The 10,455-nt window shown below is 42.9% G+C and overlaps 1 protein-coding gene across 1 annotated transcript; it reads left to right on the plus strand.

Annotated features, from left to right (window-relative positions):
- Positions 1-200: 200 nt before the first annotated feature.
- cenpx (centromere protein X) lies at positions 201-3,612 on the plus strand. Its single transcript, XM_053443317.1, has 5 exons — positions 201-264; positions 819-870; positions 970-1,023; positions 1,108-1,196; positions 2,268-3,612. The coding sequence occupies exons 1-5, from the start codon at positions 226-228 to the stop codon at positions 2,280-2,282; spliced, it is 249 nt and encodes an 82-aa protein (XP_053299292.1). The 5' UTR covers positions 201-225; the 3' UTR covers positions 2,283-3,612.
- The last annotated feature ends 6,843 nt before the right edge of the window (positions 3,613-10,455 follow it).

A 10,455-nucleotide genomic window follows, 5' to 3' on the forward strand; every position in this document is an offset into this window, starting at 1 on the left:
AATCCTTGCAAAAAAAGATAATAATAATAGTAATAATAATAGCAGTTACATCAAAGTATTCACACATTGGCATTAAAGTAAAGTAAAATAACTGACGTGAAATAAAAAAGTGAATGGATATTTAGTTGTTTTAACTGCGACCGTCAACGTGGGACTGTGCGTCCGACGTCAGAGATCGGTGGCCAATCCCTGAGCAGAGCGCCAAGCTTCTCTCACAGAACAAATATGGCGGAGCAGCAGGATACGGCACCAGGCTTTAGAAAGGTAAAAGTAAACGATTCCTCTTCGTAGTCAGATATTCACTCATCGCTACCGTCTCTTCTTGCATCTTTTGTATACTCATTAAACATTATCAGTGACCCAGATGCGCCTTTTAATTTTCCACATGTCGCTACGAGGTATTCACTGGATTGACGAGATGTGTGCGCGGAATGATAGAGCAGTGCACGATGTTTGATAAGTGTAGCTCTGTTGTCACTTTTCTACTTCACTACTTTTGACTAAACAGTAGATTTAAAGTAAATTGACGGTGTTTTCGAACGCAATTTGATACGAGGACAACACGTACGTGAACGCACCACCAGGTTGCGAGATAGAAACCAGTAGTGGTCTGTCTGAGATGTCAAGTTGGGGACTTTTTTGTATGTAGGTGTGTGTTTTTGTACTTTTTGTGGGTTCACAACAACCCTAAAGTTGTCTTTAAAACCCCGACACAAATAGGTAAAGGTTCTGGAGTGTGAATTTACCCTGAAAAACTACGACTATCATCTTATTCTCATCCCTAAAATCCACTCGTGTTTCATTCTCCTCACTCACAGGAGACCGTGGACAAACTCTTGAAAGGTTTCTTCAAGGAGGAGAAAAACAAACGTGAGTTGTGTAGATGTGGTCGGGACACAAGTGACCTCCTCCGTAGTTTCTGTTTTTTCTTTGTAATTCTACAACTCAACCGTCCTCCTTCTGTTACAGTGAGCGGGGATGCCGCCCTGCTGATGGCCGAGCTGCTGAAAGTGTTTGTGGAAGGTAAGAGGCCCGCGTGTGTCAAAGTCTGACACACAGCGATCAATCCATCAAATCACCAAACTGATATTTCCATCTCCTTTGCAGAAGCTGCCGTGAGATCACTGAAACAAGCCGAATCCGAGGACTGCAACCAAGTAGATATCGAGCACTTTGAAAAGATCCTACCTCAGCTGGTGCGTACATCAACCCCCTTCAGGCCTGTCCTGAGTGATCCAAGCACAAGTGGTCAGCGCTAAGTCTGAATGCACCCAAATGTGTCCTGAGATCAAACCACATTAGGATGCATGTGAACACAATCTTTCCTCTTTTTGAACACACATGTGAAGGACCGTCCACTAAGCTGACATCCTCTGACCCAGAATGAATCAAACTTATTTTTAAGCCTCTCAGTGCCAATATGTTGATTTGTCTGTAGCCAGTACTACAAAATCAACACGGATCAGTTGCCTACTTTTCTAAGCTTGATCTCATTCCCTCTCGCGTCAACACACACCGACACACAAACATTTTCATCGGCCGCACTCAGACTGGGTAACATCAACATCATTTGGTCTTTGTGAACACAAATGTCAAGCATGTTTATTTGCATATAGAGCGGGGAAGTGAGATTCAATCCCAAGACGTCACAGGAGACTCATTCAGGATGCAGTTGTGAACATGTACTTAGATCTGACCACTTGTGACCTCCATTTTCATATGTTACTCCAGAGCCACAAATTATAATCATGAAATGCCAAAGCCATTATGTTACCTGCTTGCTCAGAAGAGGAAGACTCTCAGTAGGAGCTTTCTTGTTTGGTTCCTGAATTCTGAATTATTTTAATGATATACACCCCCCCCGGATTCTTTACATTACACTGTACAATTGATTTTCTGTGCTGATAATCTGCACTTCTCTATATTATCTCTGCTTTTATTACTCGATCGTGAGAACAAGTGCAGGCTCAGATGGACGGCCAAAGTTCTTCCTTTTTTTGAGTTGCTAACTTTAATAATGTTGAAAAAGTTTTATTGATTTATTCATCTCAACAAAATACATCTTGATTGGGGTTCAGGTTCAAAGCCAAGTGATCAGCATGGGAGATTTAGATGTTTTCAATGTATCGATTAAGTGGATTCCTGAAGTTCCACGTTTGACTGGTATTCTGTATGTAATATGTAGTTTAACACATGTATCATTATTGGATGGACATATTTACGTTCCAAAATTAATCCCTTGGTTTTTCATCTCTTCTGTGCTGCAGCTGCTGGACTTCTAGCACAGCGGAGCCACAAGATGGAGCCAGAGTGCTGCCTGCATGTCCCTACATCAGCCCTACTGCAACACGTCTAGTTTAATGAGAACATTTTATCTGTTTTGTACAACTGCAATTTCATAATCTCTATCATATCAGAGATTCATTGAAATTCTCTCTGTCTTTATACGAGTTGTGTGCTTTTTAAGTGCAAATCAGCAGTGCTGTCCACTCGCCTCCATGCCACCACGACTAAGGCCCACCTGTTCTTCTCTGTGCAACAACAGGTGCTTCCAGCGTGCTCCATGGCGCCCTTCATCAAAGCCTCCTGGAGCAGTTGGAAGCAATTAGAGTAATAAGGGGAGCAGCCAGTCCCTTAGATGATGACAAGTGCCAGGAAAAAAGGAGTACCCCCTCCAGCCACTTTGAAGTTCCCTTTTGCTGTCCTGCTATGTTTAGTTAGAGGTGGGGGGAAGGGCAAAGGGGACCTCTGGCACAGGGGGAAAGTTGAATGGGAGTGTGCATGCACAAATGTGTGCATGTGTTAGCCAAACATAGCAAGAGACCACACGCATAGATATTCTGTTTGAAAGGAAACATAACAAAACACATCGGAACACGGTCCAAGAGGAGCAGGGTGTAATTCTGAAGGTAAATAAACAAAAGAGGCGAGTAGTGGAGGTGCGCTCTCTCCTTTCATCACAGCAGAGGGGGATGCTGGGGCTGCAAGGAAGAGGCTAATGTGGGGTTTTCTAACCCAACTGCCTCTGATGATTTTCCACCAGTGGAGTATTAAACCGACGTGTCTTCACCATGAGTCAGCATAGCTGCACAACACCTCACACTATTTATTTGTGCGGCTCTCGGGTGACTCACTATGCTTACAAATGCTGCCCACGTACAGCTGGAAGCAACTCGGGCTCAAGCCTGAGAGCCCAGGCATCGCATAGGTGATCAAGGACGCGGCACCTGGAATTTGACCCAGCACCTTTTTTAGTAGAGCCGAGACTGGATTTGTGTTCCCCAGGAGTGACTTCCACAGCAGGCCTTCGGAACCTTTGGTTGAGTGATGTTCAGTTTAATGATCCCACGAGGACCATTAGGACAGAAAACTACTTTTTGTGAAGAAAATAATTTGTTGGGCTAATTATTACAGTCTTTAATAGCTAGTTGTGACCCCTAGTTTTGTGAAATACTGTAAACTGCAGAGCTGTTGCTTTGAGAAGCTGGCCGTTGAGATGAAATGCTGTGAGCAGACATGGACGCAAATGATCACAAATTTGTATAAAGTGTATTTTTGTATAGATCTTTTGTAATGTATAACATTTCTGTTGAATAAAATAAATTAACCATGCTCTTGACCCAACAGATTTTTTTCCCTGTCCGCATTATAAGTTGTCAGAAGGTCTCTGCACTGGTGAAGTGGTGCATTACTGTACGACTTTCTCCTTATGCGTCTTAGTAGAACAAATTACATCTGAAGGCAGTATTATTAAACATACGAAAGCAGTTAGGACAAGAATGGGGAGGGGCGTATAAGAGAGTAATGAGTTAAAGCTTTTCTTGATCATACATTAAAGGCAGGGAGTGTCGACAGCCAGTCCAGACGCTTTGGAGAAGCTCCGGAGTGAGAAGCTTTTCCCAGGAGACTGATCTGTCTCCAGCTCTCAGGCTGGGCTTTGAACGTCACCGCACATGGGCTAAGGCCCTAATCACTGCTGCGATATGTCTGTCTGATTGTAGCCATCAATATCGGTGCCGATTTGTATAGATAGACAAGTGACTGCCAGGGTGATTCTTTATCGTTTTTTAATGTTAACGTCGAGTTATATCTGGTTTTTTTTACTGATGTGACTGAGATGTGTTGTGGACAGAGCTTAAATGTCTTAGAGCAGTTTGGATAATTGGTTATTATTTCTAAAAATAAAAGCACCATCAGGATAAAATAAATATAAGGACTATCCAATTATAAGGTCAGGGAATACCTGTCTTCTGTAAGCAGATAGAGGGCTTATAAGTCTGATAAGGCTGTGTGGTAAATAGTCTGGGTGCAGGGTGATGTTTGACGGGGGTTTAGTCATCTGCATTGGCCTTCAGAGTTCCTGTGAGGGTATGTTAGGATTATGTCAGATTTCTCTCCTTAATTCCCTGCTCACTAGTTTTTTTTTTCTCTGTCAGAATGACACAGCTTGTCCCATCTTTCCAGCTTTCTGTCATCTCGAAGCTCCTTCTCCTTCTCGGGCCCAAACTAGAGTTCCATCTGTGACAACTAATGATAATACACCCATTTCCCTGACTCCTGGCATCTCTGAGATATCTGCAACGACATCCAAGCAAGCACAATGTGAAGTGCACAGTTTGTTGGTGTGTTTGGCAGATAAAACATTCTCTTTAACCAGTAATATGAGCATAAAAACAATATACTACTATACCACTTTCATCTGTGCATCATTAATGATCTTTTAATTTGCTCTTTTTAACTGGTTCCTTTTCTAACCTAGTTGGTAGAAAATATGTAGACCATTAAGATCTGCTGTCAGAAAACCATAATATACGAAGAAGCTACAGGTGTTATCTGCCATAAGAGCCATGTTTGCCCACATCCTTTCGTTCGCACACAGTTGTGAGTACTTGTATGATAAATATGTGATGGCGTGCATCTGTTCTCAGATGTATGTGCTTGCATGCATGTTGTGCTTAATCTGGGGCTGTGATGCATTAGTGCTCAGGAGACAAGAGGCCCTTGTGGCCCCCTCATGGGCACAGAGCTGTCTAACCATGGAGGAATGCTGAAGGGGACATAGAGCGAGCACATTCTTCTAAGATGCTCCACACGCAACTCGTACACCCAGGAAAACTTCCAAACATTTACAATTCAGTTTCCCAAGTATAGTATACATGCTGAGGAATAAAATGGATGGTTTACAATCTGCAGTAACACAATGTTTGATAATGTCGGCATTCCTATCTGTAAAAAGACTCATTCTTATGAACTGGAAAGTGAGAAAACCTAATTGTTTTTGTTTAAATAATAGGCTGAAGGACTTCATGGAACTGATGATCATGGAATGCGCAGCCTCAGTCGTGCAGGAGCATTACAGAGAATGATTTACAAGGGCCATGGACACTTATAAAAGAATACATCAATAAGAGACATTAGTTTAAGGCTCTGTTTTATAAATAAAGTAGATATAAACCCTGTAGTTAGAGCAAAGAAGCACTTTGACTATGTCTTATTTTACTGTATATTTTGTAACCTCTGGTGTACTGTGTTTGTGTTGTCTCCACGTGATGTGTGTATCTGTTCTTTGTCTTGTGTATTTGTGAACAAAAATGTTAGTTTTTTTAATTACAAGATTGTCCAAAATAAAACAACACAAACAAAACACGGTTGCTGGTGTTTGGTGCACATTCGCTTGTGTGTGTGGAGAGAATACAGCATCTCTGCTGATGGTACTGTAAGTCAGTGACATGCTAGTTTCCCGGAGGCCCGGAGACTCTCTGAGGGGCCTGGGGTCCTCAGGCTTAGCTTTGTTAAGGAGCCACAGGGCCCATGCCGGGGTTGATTAGAACATACCTGGCAGTTTGAACCACTTGGGCGCTCTGCTGGGATCACTCCTAACTGGTTGTGGCGCTTGGCTGTTAGTCTGAGGCTGGAGATGGTCTGCTGCTGTGCTCTTTGTATCGGCCGCGGCTTTGGTAGCCACAGGGGGCGGAAAGGATTCTTCCGGAACCAGTGAGGTGGATGATAAGGTCAAAGACCTTGGCATGCAGCTGAAGAGGGAAAAGGGGAGCAGGAGCGATGCACAATTAGGCCCGCAGCTGGGTTATTTCTGGAGCTCTGTACTACTACCTTGTCTACATTACCCTCCTCTTCCACCCCAAGTCCCCTCTACCTTCTGTCTCCACCTCCCTCATCAGTGTGGTGGCCTACGTGGTCAGGGCATAGGCAATAACAACAGAGTAATCCCCTTATATAACACTGCAGAAACTTGATGAAACAAGACCGTTCAATTAATAACTAACTAAAAATAAATAAGCCAGTTGAATGGTTAGTTCAAAGGGATGTGTGTGTGTCTGTGTGTTTGTGTGTGTGTGCGGGGAACTGGACTTGAACAGCAAGTTGATGCTGAGGACAGGAGGTCAGCGGAGCACGCTATTTTTAGGTCCCGTACAAAAATAGGTGGATACAAAAATACTCCGGCATTGACCCTCACGAGATCCGTCAGTCACGCTTAGAGCTGTGAACCTGAAGGTCACACACTTGGAGTGATTAAAGGGCCAATGTTTGATGATATTTAAAAAGGAGCAAGTAGTAACGACCTGAATCTCTTTATCTGGTGGCGGGTGGCCCAGTGTGAGGTTTGCCTTTGTTAGACCTGTTAAAGGACTTCATCAGCAGACATGTGAAGCCCTCAGCGACGGGCTAATATTAACTGTAATAACAACACGCAGCTGTGGACAGAACTGGTGAATGTGCCAAACTGCTGCCTGGCTTTGATGTCAACTTTAAGCGATGATGGAGATCAGAAGAGATCACAGGTTTTTAGGATCGGCACAGCTTTATATCAGATTATCTGTGAAAAACCTCAAGCCTGAATGAAGTAAACAAGAGTTTACACTGTGGGCATGTTCCCATTATTTTTCTTGGGATGGGTGTGTCTTAAATTGTTCTCCTCACAAATCTAGGGGCCAGCATGTTGACTGTCTGTCCTCACAGTGGTTGGGGGCACCGGAACTCTAAATTAGCACTGGCGAGTCAACAGGACAGCTTTCATGTAGACAAGGGCTCATGTCAGATTGCAGGAGAGGTCAGGATGTAGGGGTCAAAGGTTGGGATGGAGTGTTGGTCCTTGTCTTTAACAGCTTCCTGTCTGCTGTGTTGTGCAAACCTTAGAGGTAATCCCTTGTGATACAGATTCAAAGCAAAGAGATTCCTTCACTCTCTGGTACAGGTACCGGAGTCATGACTTGCACTCGGCCACATTGCTAACTTGCTACCATTGGTCCCATAATACAAAGTTAAATGAGAACCCAGCCAAGGTTCTGCATAGTCTTACTAACAATTAAACTAATTCATTTTAATCATAGACTGTATGCAAAGATGGAAGACAGTTTCCCAAAGCTTTAAGCCAGATGTGTTTTCCAGCAAGTTTGGTTTTTAATTAGTTATTTGAGGCTATAGAAACGTGGTGAAACATCACAATGGACACCTGAGACTGACTTGGTCGAGAGTAAGCATCGGCGGGACATCAATACCATCTCAACAATAAGCGGAGATGGTTGCACCTGTTTCTGCAAGGGAAGTTGAAACTCTCGTCAATCGGAGACACGGCAGGGTGCTCTGCTGTCCAGTGTCTTTTTCTCTTTGAAAGCAAAGAGAAATGGGAGAAGCAACTGGGGATCTTTTTGTTTCTCTAGCATGAAAGAAAGAGTGACTAGGAGAGGTGATTTACCAGCCTGTTTTGACATCAGACTGGAAATAAACTAGACCTACTAGAAACATGCTGGCCTAGAGGACGAAGAGGTGTTTGGAGTTAATGCCCCATTTTACATCACACAACTGGAGCTTGGATAATGTATGGTTTATGCTGTCTTGCACAGTCAGCTCTGAAATATGTCTTAAAGTCAGGTGTTTAGATTTTTTGTTCTTCGGGAGAATTTCAGACAAATAAGAAAGATACAGTAAAAGGCGTTGCCAACACAAAATGATTTCTGACTTTTGCAGGCAGGGATGCTACATTACTCTCACTCCCATAAGTGTTCTACCTTCATCTCCCTTTTTCCAGGCATAAAATATAAACCCTCTCCAAAACAGCAAGGGAGCAGATCCGCTCACAATGAGCTGTAATGTAAAAAACGCCTCTCCTGGAAAACAACAATAAATTTGAAAGGGCTTCAAAGGGGCTGCTGGTGCACTTACTTTTCTGTACATAAAACAAAGCACCGGCATGTAAAACCACTCAATCGCTCAGCCTGAAATGAAACACACATCTAACAACACACTAACCGAAACAGGGAGAGAGGCTCCTTTGAATTTGACTTACATTGCAAAGGCTTTTATGGTGTCTGACGGGACTGTTTATCTTTTTATCCATTTTCTCACTTCAGTCAGCCTTAATATGGCGATATTATCCAACTATATAAGGAATTTGTCCACAGAGCTCCAAGTTTATTTGCATGCTCCCAATCTGTTTTGTTATGGCATTAAATGACCCACCAGGTGTAATTTGTGATAAAAGACCTAATCTTCTGTCATATACAAGTGACTCACAAAAGCCATTTTCAGATATTAAGTTTGACTTTGACATATGCAGCACGACATTGTTCGGGTCAGACGTGTTCCCAACAACAGGAAAATGTTCTGGAGATCCAGGCGAGGGATGGTGCCTTGATTGAGCATCCTGCTGCATAAAACCATGCTCCTTTCTTTACAGTACATCACCATCAACTCTCGATTCTCCTTTTTTTTCTCCAAGTTGAAATCTTCATCTACATCTGATAAATATATGGATGCTCTTTAAATCCTGACATATTTTCTATTATTTGTTTGGCCTCAATCACATGTTAGAAAACGTCATTGACACACCCACTCACTCACTCGGAATTTTCCTGGCATTTTCTTGATGTATTCTGGATATTCTCCAGGAAAAGTTCCTGCAAAATGCCTGGAGCAACTGACTCGAATATTTGCAGTCTCACATACTGCCCCTCTAGAAAATTTGAGGAAATTAAGAGTTTATGTTTGTGAATGTCTGAGCCAAAGTGGAAACGAGACCATCCACTGTAACCAGACACCCTGGTGGTGTTAGATGTTGCATTGATGCACAGGCTGAGGAGCTACAGGATGCACATCAATGGGAGGGCAATATCCTGCATCCTCATTCTGTCAAGAGGCACAGCAGTGACATGTGTGAGCGCCCAAAGAGAAAGGGCCAGGTGTCCCCTCAGTTCCCTTCCATTTCCTCCCATCCAGCACTGATCCTGCTAACTAATGGAAGCACGGATCTACCACCCCTGGTACAGGAACCCAGTTCACTGAGCTGTAGAGATCTGTGGGAGTGAGGTATTAGTTGACTTACAATTGCTGCCTGACAGACAATTTAGAGAGAAAAGTAATTTAGAGAAACGCTTCAGTGTTGACAACAGGATGTAAGCCTAAGACTTCTAACCCTGATTAAATGATCTGTATAATTACACATAATACACTCTGTCGTCCCCTTCCATTTGACACCAAAACATTAAATTAAAAATTGAGCTGAAATGTTTAGCAGTGCTGGGAGTGACATTTCTACTGCAACATGCCTTTGATTAAGGTCTGTGAAGTGAGCTGCTGGTTTCTATTTTCTGGGCTAGATGAAGACCTTTCCCTAAGTGAAAGCATTCGACAGAGTTCAGAGTGATGATATGAGTTGTATCAACTACAAAAGACACCACTGAGCAAACACTGATAGAAAGAATGCCTTTACTCAATCATCGTTGAGGCCAACTGAACTTGTATTGGTGACCCAGGCAGGTGAAGAAAGCGCAGACAGGGCAGGGCATGAAATGCAGGGTGCTTTTGAGGTTATGAAACTCTGTATTTGCTGACGGGCAGCCCTATCTCCTTCCTTCATCTTTCACAGTTAAAGAAATATTGTCACAAAATGAGGAGGAAGGTCAGATGCTCTGCAACAATAAAGGAAAAAAAACGTCATCAGAGCAATTTTATTCTTCACTGCATGTCTGATGATGAGAGGGGAAGCGGAGCTTGTTCATCCACAGCTGAGTAAACTACTTAAGTCTATCTTATATGGCTACAGACATGATTTTTGAAATGGAAAACCCTCAAAATGTGGTAATGATAGAGATGGACAAACACGGCCATGTTCGATTGCCAGACTTCCTATTGTTATTTCACTGTGTTTGAAGTTGAGAGCGAGTGAGTGAGTGAAATCTTAGAAAAATGTCTTCAATTTGTGCACTTTCTCTGAATAAAAAAAATAAAACTGGCGATAAAATCAGCTGGACAGCATTCACAGAGGAGAATGCTTTGACAACACACTGCACTGAGCTACCAGATACTACACAGGCAGCCAGAGCTGTGTCTTTCCGTGAAATCACTTATTGTCCTCTCATACCATCTGTGTTAAACCTGTCTGCAGTAAGATAAGTGTGGGTCTGTTTCTGTGAGTGCCTATATGGCCTAATCCCTTTC

This window comes from Pleuronectes platessa, chromosome 16 (assembly GCF_947347685.1).
Source record: "Pleuronectes platessa chromosome 16, fPlePla1.1, whole genome shotgun sequence".
NCBI classification, from domain to species: Eukaryota; Metazoa; Chordata; class Actinopteri; order Pleuronectiformes; family Pleuronectidae; genus Pleuronectes; species Pleuronectes platessa.